Raw genomic sequence first — 24,420 nt, forward strand, 5'->3', positions numbered from 1 at the left:
CCTTCATCACTTTCAGTATGTCCTGCCACTCCCTTCTGGCTTGTAGAGTTTCTGCTGAGAGATCAGCTGTTAACCTTATGGGGATTCCCTTGTGTGTTATTTGTTGTTTTTCCCTTGCTGCTTTTAATATGCTTTCTTTGTATTTAGTTTTTGACAGTTTGATTAATATGTGTCTTGGCGTATTTCTCCTTGAATTTATCCTGTATGGGACTCTCTGTGCTTCCTGGACTTGATTAACGATTTCCTTTCCCATATTAGGGAAGTTTTCAACTATAATCTCTTCAAATATTTTCTCAGTCCCTTTCTTTTTCTCTTCTTCTTCTGGAACCCCTATAATTCGAATGTTGGTGCGTTTAATGTTGTCCCAGAGGTCTCTGAGACTGTCCTCAGTTCTTTTCATTCTTTTTTCTTTATTCTGCTCTGCAGTAGTTATTTCCACTATTTTATCTTCCAGGTCACTTATCCGTTCTTCTGCCTCATTTATTCTGCTATTGATCCCATCTAGAGTATTTTTCATTTCATTTATTGTGTTGTTCATCATTGTCTGTTTCATCTTTATTTCTTCTAGGTCCTTGTTAACTGCTTCTTGCATTTTGTCCATTCTATTTCCAAGATTTTGGATCATCTTTACTATCATTATTCTGAACTCTTTTTCAGGTAGACTGCCTATTTCCTCTTCATTTGTTAGGTCTGGTGGGTTTTTATCCTGCTCCTTCATCTGCTGTGTGTTTTTCTGTCTTCTCATTTTGCTTATCTTACTGTGATTGGGTTCACCTTTTTGCAGGCTGCAAGTTCGTAGCTCCCGTTGTTTTTGATGTCTGTCTCCAGTGGCTAAGGTTGGTTCAGTGCGTTGTGTAGGCTTCCTGGTGGAGGGGACTAGTGGCTGTGTTGTGGTGTATGAGGCTAGATCTTGTCTCTCTAGTGGGCAGGTCCACGTCTGGTGGTGTGTTTTGGGGTGTCTGTGGACTTATTATGATTTTAGGCAGCCTCTCTGCTAGTGGGTGGGGTTGTGTTCCTGTTTTGCTATATGGTTGGCATAGGTTGTCCAGCACTGTAGCTTGCTGGTCGTTGAGCGAAGCTGGGTGCTGGTGTTGAGATGGAGATCTCTGGGAGATTTTCGCCGTTTGATATTATGTGGGGCTGGGAGGTCTCTTCTTGACGAGTGTTCTGAAGTTGGCTCTCCCACCTCAGAGGCAGAGTCCTGACTCCTGGCTGGAGCAGCAAGAGCCTTTCATCCACTCGGCTCAGAATAAAAGGGAGAGAAAGTAGAGAGAATTAGTATAAGTAGGAGGAAATAGGAAAGAAAGAAAGAAAGAAAGAAAGAGAGGAGGGAAGGAAGGAAGGAGGGAAGGAAGAAAGAAAGAAAGAAGAAAAGAAAGGAAGAAGGCAAGAAGGAAAGAAAGGAGGGAGGGAGGGAGGAGGGAAGGAAGGAAGGAATGAGGGAAGGAAGGAAAAAATACAGAAAGAAAGAAGATACAGTAAAATAAAATAAAGTATAATAAAGTTATTGAATTAAAAAAATAATTATTTAGAGGAAAAGGTGGCGGCAGCAGCAGCCCTAGCGTCTCCCGCCCGTCCCTGGTTTCCGAGCTTCTAGCCGCGGCCCGCGCCCGCCTCTGGAGCTCCTCCAGGCAGCGCTCTCAAAACCCCTCTCCTCGCGCACCAGGAAACACAGAGGCAAGAAAAGGTCTCTTGCCTCTTGGGCAGGTCCAGACTTTTCCCCGGACTCCCCCCCGGCCAGCCGTGGCGCACCAGCCCCCCCGGGCTATGCTCAAGCCGCCAACCCCAGTCCTCTCCCCGAGCTCCGAATGAAACCGAAACCGAGCCTCAGCTCGCAGCCCCGCCCGCCCCCGGCGGGCGAGCAGACGAGCCTCTCGGGCTGGTGAGCACCGGTCGGCGCCGATCCTCTGTGCGGGAATCTCTCCGCTCCGCCCTCCGCGCCCCCGTCGCTGCGCTGTCCTCCGCGGCCCCGAAGCTCCCCGCTCCGCCCCCCGCAATCTCCGCCCGCGAAGGGGCTCCCAGTGTGTGGAGACCTTTCCTCCCCCACGGCTCCCCCCCACCGGCGCAGGTACCGTCCCTATCCCTTTGTCTCTGTTTATTCTCCCCTCTCTTGCCCTACCCAGGTACGTGGGGAGTTTCCTGCCTTTTGGGAGGCCCGAGGTCTCCCGCCAGCGTTCAGTAGGTGTTCCGCAGGAGCTGCTCCACGCGTAGATCGGGAAATCCTTTTCAAATGGACTTTTTTTTTTTTTTTTTTGCGGTACGCGGGCCTCTCACTGCTGTGGCCTCTCCCGTTGCGGGGCACAAGCTCCGGACGCGCAGGCTCAGCGGCCATGGCTCACGGGCGCAGCCGCTCCACGGCACGTGGAATCTTCCCGGACCGGGGCACGAACCCGTGTCCTCTGCATCGGCAGGCGGACTCTCAACCACTGCGCCACCAGGGAAGCCCTCAAATAGACTTTTTATTTGTTTTGGCAAAGATAATACCATGACAAATATACTCCAGGTTTCTGAGGGCCCTTTCCATGGCTGATAAAAATAAGAATGATTTAGGCTCTTCTAACCAGCAGGTATTAGATAGACCTCATCCTTTCCTGGTACGTGTGCTTTTGCCACTTTGGCATCAGGGAGGGTGACCAACTGTCCCGGTTTGCCTGGGAATCTCTCAGTTTTAGCGCTGAAATCTCTAAATCCCAGGCAAACCTGAATAGTTGGTCACTATAACTTCATCCATATTCAGCCTCATTAGACAGATATTTTCTGATGTGTATTTAGTTCTCTCTGATGGGCTGTTCTTTGAGGGAAGTATATCGCTTTGTCTGCTCTGGACTGATTTTTTCTTTTATCTTGAAAGTTAGCAAAAGCACAGAGATCTAAATTGTGACACTTTCAGTTTGGACGCCTGTTTCATTGACCCAGCACTTGAGTGCTAGAAGGTTCTGTAGCTTTTGCATACAGCATTTCTTTTTCCAGATGAAACAACTAAAGCTCAGAGGGTGGTTGACTTATTAAGTCCACCCAGTTAGCTACAAATGGATCCAGACCTTAAACCTTGGGCCCCTGACTGCCAATCCCATGCTTTTCTCAAATTCCTTGAAAGGCACCCTTGCCTCTCAAAGGAGTTAATTTGCTTTGAAAAACTGAGCAACTTTGTGCCAGGAAGAAGCTGATTGACTTAGACTGTGCTCCATTAATTGCTCCCTGTAATTCCCCGGCAAGAGATGACAAATTCATTTTGAAGAGCTGTGGCAGGCACCTCCTTCCCATGGTGAGGCTGTCTCTTCTCGTAATCACGGACACTGCATCATCCTCGAAGAGGAAGAGGTTAATCAAAGTATCTAATTCGGAGGAAGAGGCCTTGTGACCCTGTTATTTCTATTAATATTTCCAATTAATATTTTATCTTGGAATAATAAGCAGAAACAGCATTTGCTGACTACCTTTGGCTGTTTAGAAGATGAGCACATAAATGTTAAATGTTGCTCCCTCTGAAAGACTCACCACACTATCATAAGCCTATATTTTATTTATAGATTAAGCTCAGTATTCTGAACCAGCTTCTACATGTTGCATCTGTTCTGTAATATCTCTTCCATCAAATCAGGAAAAAAAAATACCCTAAAAACGGAATCTTGAAATTCAATGTGAAAAATCCAAAAGCCAGTCAATATTTTCATTGAGAGATGGCAGCCCCAAACACTTTCTTAAATTAGGGCTGTTCTTCCAGACTAAATTGCAGAATTAAAAGACCACCTTTTATCCACAGTGAGATGGTGAGCAAATCTTAAGACTCATGTTACTCAAGTAGCTGAGAGCAAGGTTCTTAAGGAGTTTTCCCCATGTCTAATTTTATTTCCTAGACTAAATGAATCAATAGAGCATTTTAGTCTAATATGTTCCTATTGTCGCTTTTTCCCACTTAAAAAAATCCTGTAAATCAGCAGTATTTAATGTTACAAAATGACTAGGGCATTGAGGAGAATTTTTATTGCATCAGTGTCTTTATAGTTGGACAGTTTAAGAACATTGACTGATGGATCCTTAGTTCTATGATATCCTTAGCATAAACCAGTGGTAAGTAATTGTAGCTTTCTCAAGATGAATGGATATTTTGAGATTTCTTAGAGGAGGATGGTTTGGAGTAGGTCAGTGTGAGCTAAGGCCAACTCACCTTCTGAATACGGTTATCAGTCTTGCTAAAAAAAAAAAAAAAAAACTTCCCTGCAGAGAGCATGTGACAGGGGCCACTTGAACTGGTAACTGTAATACTGATTGCCACCTCTCTCTTCTGTTATCAAGGGGATTATCCAAGATGGGAAAATCATCTTTATGCCGAATGGATACATAACACAGTGTCCAAACCTGAATCGCAGTAAGTAGCAACTTAAAGCATTTCTGAATTATTAATATTATATAGCTTGTTGATAATATCAGAGAAGCGCTTCAGGAAGGATACAAACAGTTTACATTGTTGACTTATGAGGTGGTGGGGTTAGTGAGAGATTTTATGTATACTAAAATACTTCTGTGTCTTTGGATTTTTAAAAAGCTTATGTATTATTTGTAGAATTAACATTTGAAGGTAAGAAGAGATTATATGAGCAGTTTTGGGTCTGTAGGTTAATATAGAAAGTTGTGTTTCGTATAATTATATAAATATACGTATATAAACTATTTTTAAAACTTGTTGACTTGGATATATATGAGTGTACTTTTGCTGCTTCTGCGATAATTCACAATTCTTTAGTCCCAATAAAAATGAGAGTTTAGTTTAAATTTAAAAATGTTTTCAAGGTAAAAACATTCTGTCCTTTTCAGTTAGTCCTTGTTCCTTCCTTTTTGCTTATTAATAAAAGGAAAAGATCTAGATCTGAAATCCTCTGAATTCACTCCAGTTTTGAAGTCACACTTAACCAGAAAAGCAAAAACACTTTTATATAGCTAAACAACTACTGTTTAAAATATATATATATATTTTCTGTTAGCACAGTAGCAACATTTATTTTATATTTTCTTTATTGAGCTTGTCCAACTTGCAGTGATTTCTTAAGCCTGGTGCAAGGAATAATGGATTTACAAGAGCTTTTGGCCAAGATGACTGCAAAAGTAGGTATCTAAATTTCACTTGTGATGTTTCATTTCTTTGTCCATCCTATCTGGAATTTAGAGTGATATGCTATAATGGAAACATTTTTAGTGTTGGCATCTGCGATATGTTACTATAAAAATGGTTTATTCTTTCTTGAAATAGGAAAACCTATAGTAAACAGAACCATTTACGCCTTTGATACTATTAGACTGTATCAAAATACTTACTTGAAAAATGTTTGGAAGAAAAGCAATATGTATCACTGTATATTCCCTGGGAGTGGAAAAGGAATTTGCCCATTGGCTGTTAAACCAGTAACACTGAGAGATGATATATGGTCAGAGTCACTGCTGCTTATAAGCTAATGCATTTTGGATGCAAGAATCATTGCCAGTAATCGGAAAGGGCAAAATAGCTATTGTTAGGAACAGATTATTGTCACAGGAAGGCATTATGTCACATTTCTAATATATGATGCATTTCAAAACTGGTCCTGAGTTAAATAGTGAAGGAGGCAAAGTTTGCCTTTCAACACCTTCAGTTTTATAATTCTGCATCTTTCCCTCCTCCCCATGATTCACTTAACAAGCATCTTTTGAGGATCTGCTATTTGCCAGGCACTGTGTTAGGCACATAGGAGGCAGTGATGAAGAGGATGTGATTTCTACCTCAGAGATGTTCATATTGAGTGGCAGAGCCGGGAATGTAAACAATTAGGGGCTTTGATAATATCTACTCATAAAGTTTAGATTGATAATGAAAAGCCCTGAGCCTTGTGAGGAAAGGCGCTGAATAAATAGAAAACGTGGCCGATGCTGTTGTTATGATACCGATCAGTCGTGGACATGAGTTCCAGCCTAGGGCAGAGAAAGAATTTGGTTGGCCCTAAGAGACATTATGCTCTGCAAAAGGGAGAATTTTAATAACAGTGAAAATGATACCTTAATCCTATCGTACCTGCGGCTGTGACTGCTCCTGCCATCAGCCGTAGCACGTGGAAAAAATCGGTGGGTAGGTCAGTGTTTGGGATGTAGGGCTGTATTTTGGACTCAAAGACTCTGCTGCTGAAGATAATGTTTCTGCTTCAAACTAGGTCTTTGGCCAAGTCCCCTTTTGTCTGCAAAGGAGAGAGAGCACTTTTGTAAAGAGAGAAACTAAAACTGAGATTCGAGAGATTCTTTTCACTTCAGAGAACAGTGGAAATGTGAAACATAGGCAATAATTTGCCTTCCCAACTTGTGGCATATAGAAGCTTTTATGTCATATCGTCTGAAGCAGCTTGATCTCAATACTGTTAATTATATTTTAGCTCGCTACCACATTTTTGGAACAAGAAACATGCCACTCAGCCTCAGGTGACTGTGGTTCTCCATCTCCTGGTGATGAGAGTGCCTTTTTTCATTCTCATTCTTTCCCGTTGCAGGAATGTCATTTTTCTCTTTTTAGCTGTACATTATTATCTAGCAGCCACATTGAGCTCTGTCCACAAAACGTTATTATGTAAAATGGCCATTTGTGAGGCAGAAGATATTTAATTGTGAGCAGAAAATGGTTTAATCCACCTTCTAAACACTCCCAGCACTTTGGAAGATTTATAAAAGTCTATTTCTTTCAAACCGTGAATAGAATTATAATTAGAAAACTGAGTACTTCCATCTTCACTGCAAAATTTGGAATCTGTGATAATCTAGAAGAAGAGTTGGCAAACTTTTCTTGTAAGGAGCCAGCTAGTAAATTTTAGTCTTTATAGATCAAGAAGCAAAATTGAGAACATGATGTATATACTTATTTCACTTCAATGTAATCAATCAATATAACATGAAAGGGGGCTTCCCTGGTGGCTCAGTGGTTAAGAATCTGCTTGCCAATGCAGGGGACACAGGTTTGATCCCTGATCGGGGAAGATCCCACATGCCGCGGAGTAACTAAGCCCGTGCACCACAACTACTGAAGCCTGTGCACCACAACTGCTGAAGCCTGCGCGCCTAGAGCTCCGCAACAAGAAAAGCCACCGAATGAGAAACCTGCACACCTCACCTCAGTGAAGACCCAATGCAGCCAAAAAAATAATAATGATAATAATTAAATAAATTTATAAAAGAAAAAAATATAACATGAAAGGATGCTCCACATTGCTAATCTTCAGGGAAATGCAAATCAGAACCACAATGATACATCACCTCACACCTGTCAGAATGACTATCATCAAAAAGAACACAAGCAACAGATGCTGGCAGGGATGTGGAGGAAATGGAACCTTTGTGCACTGTTGGTGGGAAGGTACATTGCTGCAGCCACTGTGGAGAACAGTATGGAGTTTCCTCAAAAAAACTAAACTAGGACTACCATATGACCCAGCAATTCCATTCCTGGGTATGCGTCCAAAGAAAACAAAAATGCTAATTCAAAAAGATACATGCACCCCAGTGTTCATAGCAGCATTATATACAATTGCCAAGCTATGGGAGCAACCTAAGTGTCCATCAACAGATGAATGGATAAAGAAGATGTGGTAGTTAAAAAATAATAATAATAAATAAATAAAAATTTAAAAAAAGATGTGGTGTACACACACACACACACACACACACTGGAATACTACTTAGCCATGAAAGAATGAAATTGTGCCATTCACAGCAACATCAATGGACTCGGAGGGCATTATCCTAAGTGAAATAAATCAGACAGGGAAAAACAAATGCTGTATATCACTTATATGCGGAATCTAAAAAAATCTAAAAAATACAACAAACTAGTGAATATTTAAAAAAAGCAGCAGACTCACAGATATAGAGAACAAAATAGTGGTTACTAGTGGGGCGAGGAAAGTGGGGGAGGAGTGATATAGGAGTGGTAGATTAAGAGGTACAAACTATTATATAATAAGCTACCAAGATATATTGTACAACACAGGGAATCTAGCCAATATTTTATAATAACTATAAATGGAGTATAACCTTTAAAAATTGTGAATCACTATATTTTACACAGGTAACTTATATAATGTATTGTACATCAACTACACTTTGATAAAAAAATAAAATATAACTATTGAAAAATGTAAAAGTTATTCTTAGCTCACAGGCCATACAAAGATAAGTGCTGGGCCATATTTGGTCCATGGACCTTAGTTTGTCAACCCCTGATCTGGAATAAACTGGAAAGATATTCATATTAGGTAATATTTATTGAGCATTTACTATGTATTAGTTACAACGCTTAAACTTTTATATTCACCCTCTCTATAATCCTTCCAGCAATCCTCTGAGCTAGGTTTATTAGCCCACTGTCCAGATGAGAAGACTGAGTCCCAAGAAAGTTATGTAGCTTTTCCCAAGAAAAGTGGATGGCAAAGCCAAGGCTCAGACTTAGATTCTGTAAGTTGGATCATAACCAAGGAAGTTTATTGTTGGAGGAGAGAAGATTAGAAAGAGAACCAAAAGATATGAAGAAGGAATGACTGATGGAGAGAGTGAGGTGGAAGCTACCAGTAGGAGGATGGCGATACCAGTGAGAAGAAGAATGAGCACATAAGACGAGAGGAAAAGAGAAGTGTGTGTTCAGATGGTACCTGTTGGGAGTGAAACGTGAGCATAGAGCTTGTGGCAGCTTTTGAAGGAGGAATGTCAGGGCAAGGACAAGCCCTCTTAACTCACCCATCTGGTTACAGCCACTTGTTTTCCTTAGACAGATGTGGGAATTTTCTGAGTCCTGGGTTTACATTATGTGTCCTCCTGCCAGGACCGCACAGGGGTCACTGCTATTGCATTATCTCCTTAAGGGTTTTCAGATCATAGGGAGTGCTCAGAATCAGACTGCTAACCTAGGATCAGCCAGGTGAATTCTCAGCAAAGAATTCTTTAAGACTTCTGAAGGAAGATATTTCCCTCTAGCCAGTGCCATGGTCTGAGTAGGAAGGTCTTCCTTCTGAGCCTGGTGGAAACCTTGTTTCCTTTTCGTTCACTCTTAAGCTGAGGGTACAGCCCTTTGGGGCTGTACCTTGATGTAGGAGTTTCCTTTAAGACATCCCATCTTGGGCAGACCCTGTTCTCTATTTCCTCTCCCTGGCCCCCTGTGCGAGGTGGGAGCTTGAGGGCTCCATGTGTTGGCTAACGTCATTGGAGGTTGGCTTTGGTGCTCACTCGCCTTCCTGGATCCCTGGCTGTCAGTTTGTTTTGGCCACTGTGGCTTTATTCCTTTTCTATCAGCTCCTGTGATGATTTTTAAAAGTTGTGATTTGTGTATATTATCCAGCATTTTAGTTGGTTCAATTGGTGAAGTCTTTTAGGGTACCTAGTCTGCCATCTTGGTGGAAGCAGAGTGTGATACATCTCTTGGCAGAGTGAAGGAGATGGAGTCTGGAGTGATAAGACAAACTGGAACTCAAGTAGGGTTCCTGGGTGCAAAGGGAATTCTATGGCACCAAGTCAACCTGGATTTGGGCTTTGCCTTTAGTTAAATAAGACTATCGTGGCAAGATTTAGCTGATGGGTTTGGAGGTTTGGTTTGAGTTGCCCAGCAGCTGTGATTAAAATAGGCATTAGTCATGTAGATCATGGAGGAGATAGAAATGGGCTTTGAGTAAGATTCAGCTGATGTTGAATCTCATTTTTATCGCTTCTTTGGATGTTTGCAGCCTGGAATGAGTCACTGGTCTCATTTCTAGCTGCAGTTTCCATGTATGTAAAATGGTGACAATTATTCTTCGATTTATAAAGATTGCATTGAAAGTTGCTGTCAGAGCCCCGGTCTAGAGCCAGGAGGTTTTGGAAAGCAGCAGAAAGTCCTCACACTTGGGTCACAGTGGAAGCCATGGAATCCTACCGGAGAGCGAGCCCAGCGCACAAGCTGGACAGGAGTTGGTAGCCAAAGTCACATCAAACCAGACAGACACAGACACCAGATCAGCTCAGGGTTGTGCCTAGGAGGGCTTGCTGTTCCTTTTCTCCTTTCAAAGTATAGGGTGATTGAAAATGACTGCCCTTGCTTCATATAGGGAAGATCAGGGAAGCAGCTTGCAGGGAGCTTCAGGTGACAGAGGTCAGGGTACAGAAGAGCCCTCTTGAAGAATCCCAACATTGTGGCAAAACCATACTTTTTCAAGGGGGAGAAGGTGCAGGGAAGCAGTCCCCTGATACTTGCCCTAAGTGATCCACAAGAGACCACCAATCCCCTGGCTTATTCTGGAAATTCTCCCAGGTAGTCTCTACACTGTGGGAACCACAAACCTGCTGAGCCAGGTACACAGCGATAGGATCAGGCTGTGTCCTGCTCTTGTATCCCACCTGTGAGGTAATCACATTCTTCCTTCAAGCTCAGGAAGAAGAGATGCTGAAGATGGGGAATTTCTTGATTACGTCTGTTTAAATCTTTGACAAATCTATTTATGTAAATCAAGCAGCACTTGGAGTGGCGTTTCAGCTTGTAACATTGGATTTTGAGACTTTCATTGTTTCAAGGAGCTCAATAGTGATTTTTCAATTAGGCTTAAAGGTTTAACACAATAGATTTCTTTTTTCCCTTTTATATAGCAAATGCCAAATAAATAATATTTCAAAGGAAAAAAAGAAATCTACTGCATGACTAATGTACTTAGATTCATTCATTGACCTCTTACTGTGAAAAAGGCCTCTGCTGTCTGTCTTTGAATGTGTACAGTTAAGAATAAATGATTCGGTCCATGGTTGCTTGGATAAATGCGCAAACAAAGGTAAAACAGAAAAGATGTAGATTTGATACCATATCTATTTTGGATCTGCAGGCATTCTTAGAGAAAATGGCAGGTAGTGGGGAAATAGCTTTTGAAAATGAATTTGTATAAATTCAGCATGCTAATGCCAGTGACAGAAAAGGTAATTCATTTTTTAATTCAGAGTTGTTTTTCTCCTTTATGTTGCTTCAGGATTTAGCAGGGGAAAAGGAAGGCAAGATTACATATTAAGTGCCTTTGAAAAATTAGCTTTTTGCCTTAATATTCCTTTGTCTTGGTGTCTGTCTGATGCATTCTTATCATCACAGAGATTAGGGTTTTTCACTGTTGTCAGAACAGGCTAAATATATTAAAAATTTAAAGACAGTACTCAGAAGGGAAGCAAAATTGGCTTGAGAATAGCTTCCATTGTATTAAAATTGAGGCTTTTCCTTGGAATTGAGTTTTGTAGGTGAGCATAGCTCAGCTTTGTTAGGCAGTACTGGAAATTGACAATATTGCCTTTAGGCAAGCTTCTGGATTTACAGGAAACTTGGATAGATACAGAATAGCCTTTTGAACTCGTCCTTAAGAAGTCCCCTTCTTGGAGTGATTCAGACACTAGGGTTCTTCCAGACTTTCAGAGTAAGACAGGGACTTTCCTCTCACAAACAGATTCCTCATCCTGAGCCACTTTTAGGAAAGATTCCCTTCTAGTTCAACTCTTTCTTGTTCATTCCACGGTCATATATCTATCACTACCTTATGTGGGAACTACTGAGGCTATAGAAATGAAGTAAAGATAATATGTGATGAGTTATCACTTCCTTTTTATTATCTCTTACCAATACATGGTTTTGGTACTTGGTGTCACCAAACTCTTGGAAGTATATGTTATCTGCATTTCCTAAAGAATTCCCAGAGAACGTAATTACCGTCAATTCTGGATGCTCTATGATTAAGCTGGAGATTTAAGTGTAACTTGAATTTTTGGAAGATCATGTATAGTAGAGAGTCATAGGAAGCTAATTTTCAGGCACGGTCGACTCAGTTTTTTCAGGGTTGATTATAGTGCATGTGGTTTGTTTAGGATTCTATTTGTTCTTTTCTCTTTCTCTTGGTACTACCCATGGCAGGCAGACGAGGAACAAATTTTCTTGAGAAAGTCCAAAAGTTTAGAGCAAGAGATGGAATAAATGACAAAAACCAAGGTTGAATTGCATGTGGATTCCATTTCCAAAGAGTAGCACTGTTATGAGTAATTGAGAGGAGCATGTACGGACTGGAACCATAGAAAATGTAGAAAGATGGTAGAAGTCGTCATTAGCCAGGTTCAACCATTATAACTAAAATATTGCCTCGAAATAGTCTTAGTTGGGCTCAAAAATTGATTCAATCTCCTGTATGGGGAAAATACTCAAGACGGGGATATATGAGTATGATTGAGAAGGAAAAGAAACTGTATGATGAATTTTTAGAAAGTGGTATTTGTTCTTCTATCATGACCTTCTCTATGTAAGGAGAAAGGAAGAAGAGATTGCTACCAGGCTGAGTCACTCCTTGGTATGGATGTGATGACAGAGAGATCACACCGCATTTCAAGTTTTTTTGTACCATAGTTTTGAAGGCAACCTGGAGTTGCCTACATGGAAAATGGTCAAGAGGGAGGGTTGGAACCATATCACGAGGAGCTGTTAGGGGAACCTGGTGGGGCTGACTGTGGTCAGGGGCAGGCATGAGGACAGGATAACCTCAAATGTTTGTAGAGTGGTTAGATTTGCTCAGGATGGGCCACAAGGCAAAACTAGGTCTAATAGGAAGAAGGGAGAGAAATTTCACAGCTCAAGCTAAGAAAGACGTTTCAAATATCCAGAGCTAACCAAGAAAAGTAGCTTTCCTTGGAAGGTAATGAGTGTCCCATCACAGGTACATGTGCAAACAGAGGCTGGGTGACCACTTGAATGGGTTACTTGTCACGTCATTTAAACTTTATAAACTCTTTCAAATCGGAGATTCTAAGATTCCACATTTAATGGTAGCAGTTGGGTGACCTAAAAAAAAGGAAAAAGGTTTTCTTTTCTTCTTTTTTTTTTTTTTTAACAAAGTCCTCATCTCACCTGGGGGTTCGGTTGCCTCTCTTGAACTTGTCTGAACACCAAAGTGGATTCCGGGGCATTCTATCTGGAGGATCCTGAGCTGGGGAGAAATAAGATCTGCCTATGACTTCCCAGAATTTTTCATAAAAGAGGAAGCAGTGATTTCCCGGCTTGTAAACCATGACACTCTGGTTAGTGTGTGAAGAACAGGGATAGGGTTGCGGGAGATAAATGTAAGGGCTGTAAGAGCTGCTGTAAGGGCTGTAAGAGCTGCTGATTAGATCTCCTGTAAACATTGTAACGAGTCCTTGAGAACACATTCATTACAAGTGTTTCTGTGTGAGTTTGAGCTGAAAGCACACGCGTTGATGAACACCCATGAGGTCCCTGAGATACAGTTTAATGGCTCATTTGGTGCTTATTAGACCATGGGAGCCAATATGTCTTCAATTTAGAATGCTTCTACCTTGTGTGAAATTAAAAGAAAAATCTTCGAAAAACAGATCTGGCTAAGAATCATTGAACTGCTTTGAGCATTTTTTTCCTCCTCCCGCTTGGATTTATTTTTTCTGCTTGTGATTAGCTTTGTTAGGACAATGCAGTTGAATTACAGAAATTACACGGAGTAACTCTTGTTTGCAGCTGAACTATGCAGAGACAAGACTTAGTCAATTGGAAAACTGTCATTGTGAGAAGACCTGTCAAGTGAGTGGACTGCTCTATAGAGACCAAGACTCCTGGGTTGATGGTGATCACTGCAGGAACTGCACATGCAAAGTAAGCCTCTTTGTACCTAAATGGACAGTTTTAAGAGGGCAGTTGTGCCTATTTAGTAATTGGCGCAATTGTGAAGGCAAGCTGGAAAAGTGTCATTACAAATACAAATACTTATCAAGAGAAAGCAGATTTTAATTTCCAACACACTCTAATATGATCTAACATGATTAAGAAGCTTACTGTTTCGAGATTAGAGTATGAGAGGGAGGAAGGGACTCCTTTGGTTTTCAAACAACCTAATGGTTCATTCACAACTTTTCTCTGCTATAATACATTTTAAAAAGGTGGTTTAATTAGTTTCTAGGTGTTTTCATTGTATTTGATGAGGTATCCATTTTCTGTTTTAGAGAATTGCAGGACCCCCTGACTTTCATGTTATCCATTATTTGCATTATTTGTATGTACTATTTGATCTGTTTCAGAGAATTACAAGAGGCACCCCCAAATTAATATGGAAACCCAGTTCAGTTGAAATTATTTGATAACTATCTGAAGAATGCCATTGTTTGTCTGCAAAAATACAAAATGATTGTTAACGCTTCAACAGTGGTTGACAGGGTCTGCAAAAGGTGTTGTTTATGTTCTTGTAAAAATAGGCTTTTCTGTTTTCTGCCTAATCTACTTAGTCCACATGGGCAGGTGGAATAAAGCCAGTGATGTATATCAGAAAAGTAACTGAGGTAGCATGGGTTCATTTGGGCTAGAGAAAATTCTTTATTTGTGGTCCTGGAGTGGACTGGGAGTTTCTCACACTGCTTCTGTTTCCCTGGTGAGGCTTCTGGGAAGAAATGTGAGCTTTTTGCTGCTGAGGTCACTTCTGCTGAGATTCCTTTCCCTGTCGTTCCTTCCTCAGAGTGGCGCTGTGGAATGTCGAAGGATGTCCTGTCCCCCCCTCAACTGCTCTCCAGACTGCCTCCCCGTGCACATTGCTGGCCAGTGCTGTAAGGTCTGCCGACGTGAGTACTAACTGAGGGTCAGGGTGGCCCTCTGTGCTTCGAGATTGATTTATTCTGCTATTTTTCAGGCCCCAATTGATTAACATTGATGAAAGGAAGTCCTAGCAGTTGATATAATAATAAGTGTATGATAAGAGTGGCTATATTTTAATCACTTGTGACGTGCAGACACTTTACATGGGCTATTTTTTTTTTAATCCTCACATCAACCTTAATTATTATTCTTTACATTCTTATGTAGAGGACACTGGTGTTCACAAGTATTAAGTCACTTGTCCGTGGTCAAACAACTGGTAGTGTGTGGAGTTTGTCCGAAGTCAGGACTCCAAGGCTCCATGTGCTTTGGTCCCCTCATTTTGATTGATCAAGGGCCACACTCTGTGTTTCCGCTCTCTGAGGTCTTGGCCAGGTTTCCTGTTATTAAAGGGCCTTTGTTAGGAACTTCTGGATTGAACTTCAGTTAAAATATGGGAACAATTTCCTTCAGAGTTGGTTGGTCCAAATTATATAATGATTTAAAAATCCTTTTCCCTCTGTATTACAAAGGACCCTCTTACAAATGAAATGGTGAAATGAACACTGAGACAACCAGGAAGGGTAAAAGGTGTCATTTAGAATGATTGGTATGTGCCAGTTACTATTTTAGGTCATTTCATTCTATTAGCTTATGGAAACCTCACTGCAATCTTTTAGGTGGGGATTATTTTTATCCCTGTTTTATAGGAAGCTTGGGGAAGATAATTTACCAAGTTTGCAAGACTGGTGAGTGACAGAGGTGTGATATAAAATGAATTCTGTCTGGCTACAAAACTCATAGTCTTTTTATCAAACCATATGCTCTTCTTTGAAAAAGGAGAGTTTAGGTTAGAAATGTGCCATCCGATGGATAATTTTCAAGACCATTTCTCTACCAAAAAAAACACCATCATCACTAGGTCTTCAAAACACAGTGGTCTAGTTTTTTGTCAAGAATAGCATGTCACCTAATATGATAGTGGAAGTGGGGATAGCTGGTCTGTTGTATCAGCCCAATCTTTTTTTATACTCTTTCAAAAGGAGCTTTGGAAAATGTCTTCTATTTATGGTTGGCACGGTACACCCATTACTCTGGAGGGCTTATGCAGAGTTGATCTAAAAGAAACTTTCTTATTTCTATTCTAAGTGCTTTTGGAAGTCATGTCTGACAATACAGATAGATCAGGGGCCCGGATGTTGAGATTATAGTTTGATTCCATGATGGAAAGATAGTTTTTAGTAGGCATAGATTATTTTTTTCTATCTTGATATATTCAATATAATAGAGGAAAAAGTTGAGAAACTTAGGAATTTGTTTAAACAATATGATGTACTTTTAAGCTGTTATTTTGAGCTCTGTGGATAGATCTGTGAATGCTATCTCTTGGCAGTTGTTGTTTGGACATGGGAGTAGGTGAGTCCTTCAGCTGTTTTTTGTGTTAAGCTTTTGATAGTCTACTTGTAAAAGCGATGTAACATTTGAAAACACATAAGCGTAAAGGTAAAGATGGAAAAATCACCCATAATGCCACCACTTGGAAACAAACACTCTTGAAGTTGTAGTGGATTTCGTTTTTTAAAACATATTTTGTGGACAGTTGAGGTCTTATGATGCAGATAATTTTAACCTACTTTGCGGACTTACCATTATCACTTAAGTGTATTACTGTCCTTTAAAAAACTCTGTATAAACCTCATTTTACTGAGCTTCATAGTGTTCCACTCTTTGGCTGTTGCGTAACTTATTTAATTATTCCCCAATTGTTGGATAACTAGGTTGTTTTCCCACTTTTCACTATTATAAATTGCTCTTCAATAATATGTTTTGTGAGGACACATTTTTGTATTTTACGTTTTCTTAAGATAGAATTCTCCAAAGTAGAATTATTGGGCCAAGAGACTGACATTTTCAAGGTCCTTGATATATATCATCCAGTTATCCTCTCACTAGAAATGTGTGGGATAGTCATTTTTCTTTATTCTAATTTACTGGAGAATATTAAGTTTTGAAAAACATTTCAGCAAGTTACCCGATTTTACCAAGATGCTGATACATGAGCTAGCTAAACCATCAGTGTGCTTTTTGCCTTTGTTTGGAATTGATAGCAATTTAGCTAGGTAGAATGAATTTTCTCAGCAGCTCTGATCGGTAGTTTGAGATGTTTATAGTTTAATAAAACGGTAATACAAATAAATGCTTAAGAACACTACTCAATTTATCATATGACCCAGCAATTCCACTCCTGGTCATATATATGGAAAAGACTAGAAGGGTGGGATAGGGAGGGTGGGAGGGAGATGCAAGAGGGAAGGGGATATGGGGATATATGTATACGTAAAGCTGATTCACTTTGTTATACAGCAGCAGCTAACACAACAATGTAAAGCAATTATACTCCAATAAAGATGTTTTTAAAAATAAAAGTAAGCAGAAAAAACCCCTCTAATTTGAAAAGATACAGAAGTTTTCAAATATTTTCACATCAGGTAGAGGATGGAAAATATTTCCTTTGGTTGTCCCTTTCAGATAAAATTTCCTAAGCTACTCTCTGGGTTTGGGTGGGGCAGTGTCCTAGGGTTTCTGAGAAAAAGTATTGATTTCATTCAAGAGCTGATACATAAAAGCTGATTGTTTTGTGTGCTCGTTTACTAAGTGTTCATCCACTTGTCATGGCTTCAAGGATTTGTAGCACTTACAGATGAGGGCATCCATGTGGCAGTAGGAAATGACTTGGTCTAAGTGTTTAAGTCTCAATTCACTGTCTGAGAAAAGTACTTTATTTTGATCAAAAACCCCAATAAATCAGGCCATCTCCAAGAGCAAGGCAGTTTTCATAATTCCTGATACTAGGCTCTTCCTCCATCTTTTTGGGAGGCATCAGGGAAGACTCAGGAGAGCCTTCTGGATTCCTTAGCTATGGGCATGGAAGTCCAGAAAGTAGTGCAGGAGTCTCATTCCTCCAACATTTCTTGGGGGTCCGCTCTGTTTAAGGAATTGAACATACCTAGCTACACATTAGAATCCCCTGGTGAACTTCTTAAGATAGAGTGCCCCAGGGCCCCTCTCCGACCTGCTAAATCAGAATCTCTGGACAGTGGTGTCCTAGAATTAGTATCCTTTTGGTAGATAGATTTGGGAACCATCAGAGATGGGAGAGAAGGAAAAGGATGGAGAGGGAATCTTGAGCTATGCAAAACAGCATTTGCAAAGGAAAACGAGTTGCAGAAGGAAAGGGAGATAGTCTGTTAGGTGATAACAGGATTTCTGTAGGTGAGAAGTAGAAATAAGCTGCAAAGGCGGGTTGGGGCTGGATGGTGGTGATTGTATTCCACTGAATTCATTCAGTCATCCTTACTGAAATTCCTCTCCCAGCTCTGTTCTTTCCTCTGGTTACAGCAACGGGCACATGTGGATCATTCATGCTATGTCAGACACTGTTAAGCTTTTTTATGTGTATTAATTCATTTAATTCTTCCAAAAACCTAGAGTCATAGGCTCCACTGTGATCCCCATTTTATAGATGAGGAGGTAAAGCACAGAGAGGAGAACTAACTTGTCCAAGGGCTCTCAGCCTTGGTGGAGCCAAAATAAAACCCAGGTAGTCTGGCTCCGGAATTAATGCTTTTAACCTGTCTCCTCTCCCCGCTGCTGTCCAGGGGGATGTATGCCCCATCTCATTACAACAGAGTATTGTGCAGTATGTATGCTATGTAAGATGCAAGGGTAGCACAGAGAAGGGAGTGATTAATTCCATCAGAAACTTGGGTGTGTGTGTGTTAGGAAGACTTCATAGGGGAAGGAATAGCTGAGTAGGGTGCTGACAAATGAATAGGAGTTTGCCATGTGGACAAGGTAGGCAAGAACACACCTGCCAAAGGGAATTGCACATGCAGAATCATGGAAGTAAACACAGCGTTTGTTTGGGGGGCTCAGAAGCAAGCTTTTGAAGCAGGGTTGTGGCATAATCAGAGAAATGCTTTGATAAAAGCCCCTGCGTGGGGAGAGCTGGAGGCAGGGAGCTGGATGTGGGATTCAGGCCCATTTGCAGGTGGAGGTGATGAGGCCGGCAGGCAGGTAGGCACAGCCGGGGGACATGGAAACGAAGGGATGAAGCTGAGCAATGGCCAAAAGACCTGGGGCAGGGTAGGTACTCCGTAAGCATTTTTTTTTTTTTTTTAACGTTAGACAGATGAATCAGGAACAGAGCATCTGTAAGGGAGAAGTTGCCAGGTTTCGAACAAGAGCCTGTGGGAGACTCATAGTGTGATTAACAGAAATAAGGCAGGTGGAAGAAACGGTTTCAGGAGCAATACATTCTGTTCGGCGTAGGAGAGTTGGAGACGGCTGAGGGACAACCAGTTTGACGTGGGCGTCATGCTCAGAGAGGTGGTATCTGAAGCTGGGTCTGTGAACGAGCTCACCGCGGGAGGATGGCTCCTTGGGTGTTGAGCTTTTCTGCTCTGCCACTCTCCTTTAAAGTGTAACACAGAGTGTTGATTTTGATGTTATCAGCTGCTGAGTGCCAAGGGATGGCTGGAGTGTGTGCAGGGTGCAAATCCCTAAATAAAGACAGAGCAACCTCACATCCACATCTGACAGGGGTGCCAAGTGGGGCCTAAAGGTTGTTTATTTAGTGTGCACCCAAATGGCAAAAGTGTCCATCCATCGCACTAGAGAAATCAGGCTCGGATTTGAAGGGCCAGGTGTCTGTGGGTGCAAAAAGATACAACTGCATAACTGTTTCTGTAAATCCCCGGTACCTTTGTTTCTGACATCGTGGAGAAGTGTGTGTTGGTGCCGAGTTTCAATTTCATCGTCGGACACTGTGAAATGGTCTCGTTTGCATGTCCCCAGTGTGATGTGAAGGGCTTCAGGTATCCATTTACATTTCTACTCATACTAAAAGCTGTTGGAATGGCATCCCAAATGCCCCAGACACAGGCATCGGAGCCTGACTTACCTTCTGCTCGAATTTCCCAGATATCAAAAATAAGCCTTTTGGCTGTAGATCAAGAGGTTAGATAATGAGGACTGGTGTTAGGCATACAGTGGGGCCGGGAAGGAAGGCCATCGTCAGAGAAGTGGGGTGAGGATGAGAAAGCAGGGGAAATTCTTGTGACCTCCAGTGGTGATGCTGAAAGCTGTCCTGAGATAACTTTGGAGATACTGATATTGTAATCGTCCATGCATCTTGCGTCAGTACTAAGGCTGTGAATGGCTGAGGTATACAGCATCATGTTGATGTCATTTGCAGCCCCTAAGGCACCCTGACATGTGAAGACGTGAAGTTCAGTGGACATTTAATTTTTATACCAGATTGGTAGATTTGAGGGATGGATGTGTCCCCGTGTGTGGTGTGAATATAAACAGTAAGACACTCCTGTCTCCATATCGAAGTTCTGGGGTGAGTGTCTATCAGAGGATGAGAGGAATCGGGCGAATGTCTTCAGACAGGGTAGCAAGTGTGATCCTAACATCATGGGGGTGGCAAGGTGCAAAAATAAGGAAGGAAAGTCTATTTCTTTGCTTCGCACCCTGGGCCAAGGAACAGATGGCAGATTTGACAGCCGTGTATTTAGCAGAACTGTCACTCTGGAGCAAGCCATTTTGCCAAGTTGGCAGCAGCTGTGTTTGGGAGTGTGGGAGTTTATTAGGCAGGAATTTCAGGCCCTTGGAGGTATGGTCTCCCCATGCAAGCAAATAGGGGAATCATTAGGACCCATGAGTCAGAGTCAACTGATTTATCTGGAAAACTGAGGCATAAAAGGTGATCGGGGATCATTTTTTAAAATGAAGTGAGGAAGGGGGTTATCTAGAAATGTTTATTGGTTCTCTACCTTGTTGTTGATGGTTTTGCTCTGAAAACCTTGGTGTCTGCTTTTAAAGTTTGGAATAGCATTGAATAGCAGAAAGAACTCTCATCTGGGAATCAGCAAATTTCTCTGGTTTTTGCTACCAAGGAGGCTCATTAATTCTAAAATTGTTACTAACGATAAGCCCAGAGAGGCACTGAGCCTGGGACTAGAGATAAAGTTATGAATAGACATAGTTCCTACCCTCATTGGGGGCAACAGAGGTAAAATGTGATATTTTCTCTGTTAGGGCGAGGTCCAGAGTACCACACAAACACAAAGTGAGGGCAATTCTCCAGTGTTAGAGGTCAAGAACAACTTCTTGGGGGGAAGTCAGGCCTAAGTTGAAACTGATGGGTATATAGGATGGAAGGTTACCAGGAGCAGGTAGATGAGGCTGAGTGTTCTGGAGAAGCAGAACAGTATATGCAGATCCCAGAAGCAGAGCGTGGCTGGAGTCTGAAGTGGAGGTGTGAATGTTGGGGAGTTTGGGAGGGAGAGTGAACGCACAGGGTTGGCCTTGTGTGCTGACTTCAGGAATCTGAACCATATTCTGAGGGCATGAGTGACTCATAATGATTTTAAAGCAGAGCGTCCTATTTGCACTTAAAATATGTATTCGACTGTTGTATGGGGAAGGACTGGGTAGGATTAGACCAGAGCATAGGAGGCAAGTTAGCAAGTTTCCCGGTAGACTAAAGAGGAGGGATAGCCTGAGTGAAGGTAGCACCTGGGGGCAGGTGGTGGGAATGGAGAAAAGTGGGTTGACTTGAGAAACAAGGAGGGAGCTTTGCAGGGATTTGGGTACTGATTGGACACGGTGCTGAGTAAGAGGAAGGGGTTAGAAGGGCCCTAGGCGGTGGGGTATGGGTGGTGGGTGTGGAGGCTAGGGGTGGATACTGGTGCCATTCACTGAATGCAGATACTAGAGAGGCACAGATTTGAGTTAGGTATGTGCTGTTTGTTGCAGGGCAGGTTCTGAGAAGAAACAGACTGTGAAATGGAGATTTGCTTGTACTTTATTAGGAAGTTCAGGATCAGTTCTGGGGTGCGAATGAAATAGTGAAGGAAGCTGGATTGGGCAGAAGGAGAGGTTGAACTGCAGTGCAGTTACAACAGATGCCTCAGCCATTTCTCCAAGGAGTTGTGGAGCTGGAATGACCCTTGGAGTTATCCTGAGTTGGGGCAAGGGGCCAGGACTTTGCAACATCTTCATCAACCACTCATTGGATGTGGGCTGTGCTGGGAAGGCGCCTTGACTTTGGACAAGGGCAAGTCCCGGATCACTATTCAGCTGAGAGCTCTTGCTCATCACCTGCCTGGCAGTTTCAGGAATGTGACCTTTAGCCGTGGAGGGGGATCTGGGTTGCACACCATAGTAGCCACTGTGGGATCGTGATGTTAAGTAAACCAGTGTCTCTGGGCTTTCCTCTTCCTGTGGTCAACAAGAGGGAGTTGGATGAGTTGTTTGCTGAGGTCCCTACATACCTGAACATTCCATGAGTCCGAAGATTGTAGAATTAAGAAACTACCAGATTGAATTCACCTGTTTCTAACAGATAGAGAAATGGAGGTTCTGAGAGATGAGGTGCTTTCTGTAAGACAGTGAGTTAGTGGTGGAGATCTCTTAGAGTGCGTGTCTTCACTTCTGCTTCACCTGAGGACTAGGGCTGAAAGCATCCTCATTTGTGCGGAGAGGGAGTGACCAGGCCTTTGCTTTCCTGTTCCTGTGGATGTGGCTGGAGAATTTAGCAGAGATACATTAGGGTCATATCAAATTAACATATTCTGCACTTGCTTAAAAGTGGGTCAGCATTTATGCTTCTCTGTTAACCTTTTTCCAAGGCCTGTCTCTCCTTCCTGCCCTCCCTGTTAGCCTGTTCAGCTTCCCTTTCCAAAGGCAGTCTGTCTAGTGCATTTTGATAGAGCATTTTACTCACTTGTATTTCTTAGTTGTCTCTGAGCTTCTTGGGAACGGTTAAGTTAAAGACATGCGCTTCCTATGATCACAAGGGGGAAAAATGGTGTCTTTCTGCATGTGACTGAGGTCCTGATGAGTGGAGTATATATGCAAGTCCGCTCTCACCCAGTCATTTGTTTTATGGCTGGAGTAGCTGAATCAAAGCTATGCTATTATACTCCACGGTGATGACAACCACCTCTTCCTTGTTTTAACATTGACCACATCAATTCATTCTCTAGTTCCTTCAGCAACTGCAGCATTGAAATAGTTGTATGTGCTTGGTGTGAAGGACTCCTGGCAAACATAATAGAGATGACAGTCTGAAAGGGGATTCAACAGTTATCCCCAACCTATTTCCATGTCTTACTTCCAGACATGCAAAGAGCTTTGCATTGCTTAGAATGAGAGCATTTATATTCTGTGGAATCTACTGGAGTTGGATGGTGCCCCTGAGGTCATTTTGTTGCATAGCATGACTGTCTGAACTGTTTTTCTGTTTTATTACAGCAAAATGTATCTATGGAGGAAAAGTCCTTGCAGAAGGCCAGCGGATTTTAACCAAGAGCTGTCGGGAATGCAGAGTAAGTTTCAATCTTATGATCCCCATTACTTGTAGAGAAGGAGATGCGGGCTTTAGGTAGGAGTCTGGAATGCAGCATATTGTCCTGAGTGGATCACTGAGGGGAAGGACTCTCTGGTGGGCTTGAGTCCTGGCTGTGGGGTTCCCAGCCACTGTCATTGTGTGGTTAGCCTGTGGTCAGCCGTGGATCAGGTAGCCTTGGGAAAGACTGTTAGGGAAGGAAGTGAGAAGGGGGAAGGGAGCTAGCAGCTACCATGAGTCAGGGAGGTTGTCAGGTGGCCCCGAGAGAAGGTTTTGATTTGGTGTTGGGGCAATTAGTCTGTGATGTTAGTTGTGGATAGTGCCACTTCCGCTCCTAAGAGTCTGATACGATGTTAGACAATGCCTGTCTCCTGCCTGCCCCATCCCGTGTATTTCTCAAAATAAGCTGTGTAGAACCATAGATCTCATTTAAGACTATACTTCAATAATAATAATAAAAAAAACCCAGGGCTTCACTGGTGGTGCAGTGGTTGAGAGTCCGCCTGCCGATGCAGGGGACACGGGTTCGTGCCCCGGTCCGGGAAGATCGCACATGCCGCGGAGTTCGTGCCCCGGTCCGGGAAGATCCCACATGCCGCGGAGCGGCTGGGCCCGTGAGCCGTGGCCGCTGAGCCTGCGCGACCGGAGCCTGTGCTCTGCAGCGGGAGGGGCCACAACAGTGAGAGGCCCGCGTACCGCAAAAAAAAAAACAAACAAAAAACCAACAAACATGCATTGAGCAACTGCTACTTACCCGCATGGTACTAGATTCTGGGTGTGCAACAGTGAACAAAACAACGTCCTTGTCTTCATAGAATTTGCAGTCTGGTGGGGAGACAGACAGTAAGGTATAAACAAATAAATATACAAGATGCAGCTGAGCCTTGAACAACACATGTTTGAACTGTGTGGGTCCACTTATGCACGGATTTTTTCCAGTAGTAAATACTGCGGTGCTACACTATCCACACTTGGTTGTATCCCTGGATGTAGAACCGTGGATACAAAGGAACCACAGGTACAGAGGGTTGACTATAAATTGTGTGCCGATTTTAGACTGTGTGGAGGGTCGGCGCCCCTGACCCCCGCATTGTTCAAGGGTCAACTATGATGCCAAATTCTATGAAAAATACAGAGCAGGTTGAAGGGGTAGAGAGCTTTGAGGTGGGGATGGATGGTCCGGGAAAACCTCTCGGAGGAGGTCATATTTGAGCAAAGTGCTGGATGAAGTGTGGGAGCTAGCCAAGCACTTACTTGGTTGAGGTGCTGTCCTAGAACGCAAGAGTGAGAGACAGATGGAAAGAATGAAGAGAGGGAGAGCAAATTCAAGGAGGTGCCTTCCGGAGCTGCCACTGCCCCACAGCGAAGCAGGCCTGGTTTTGAG

The 24,420-nt window shown here is 42.4% G+C and overlaps 1 protein-coding gene across 3 annotated transcripts in view; it reads left to right on the forward strand.

Moving 5' to 3' along the window:
* Positions 1 to 24,420, forward strand: part of NELL1 (neural EGFL like 1) — an 881,356-nt gene that overhangs the window by 184,601 nt on the left and 672,335 nt on the right. For all 3 annotated transcript variants that reach the window (XM_007457631.1, XM_007457632.1, XM_007457633.1), the window contains 5 exons: positions 4,297 to 4,369; positions 5,021 to 5,103; positions 13,514 to 13,648; positions 14,502 to 14,604; positions 22,943 to 23,016. In XM_007457631.1, coding sequence (XP_007457693.1) covers positions 4,297 to 4,369; positions 5,021 to 5,103; positions 13,514 to 13,648; positions 14,502 to 14,604; positions 22,943 to 23,016 — 468 coding nt within the window. The remainder of the gene's footprint in view (positions 1 to 4,296; positions 4,370 to 5,020; positions 5,104 to 13,513; positions 13,649 to 14,501; positions 14,605 to 22,942; positions 23,017 to 24,420) is intronic.

The sequence above is a fragment of the Lipotes vexillifer genome, unplaced genomic scaffold, assembly GCF_000442215.2.
Source record: "Lipotes vexillifer unplaced genomic scaffold, Lipotes_vexillifer_v1.1 scaffold505, whole genome shotgun sequence".
Taxonomy (NCBI): Eukaryota; Metazoa; Chordata; class Mammalia; order Artiodactyla; family Lipotidae; genus Lipotes; species Lipotes vexillifer.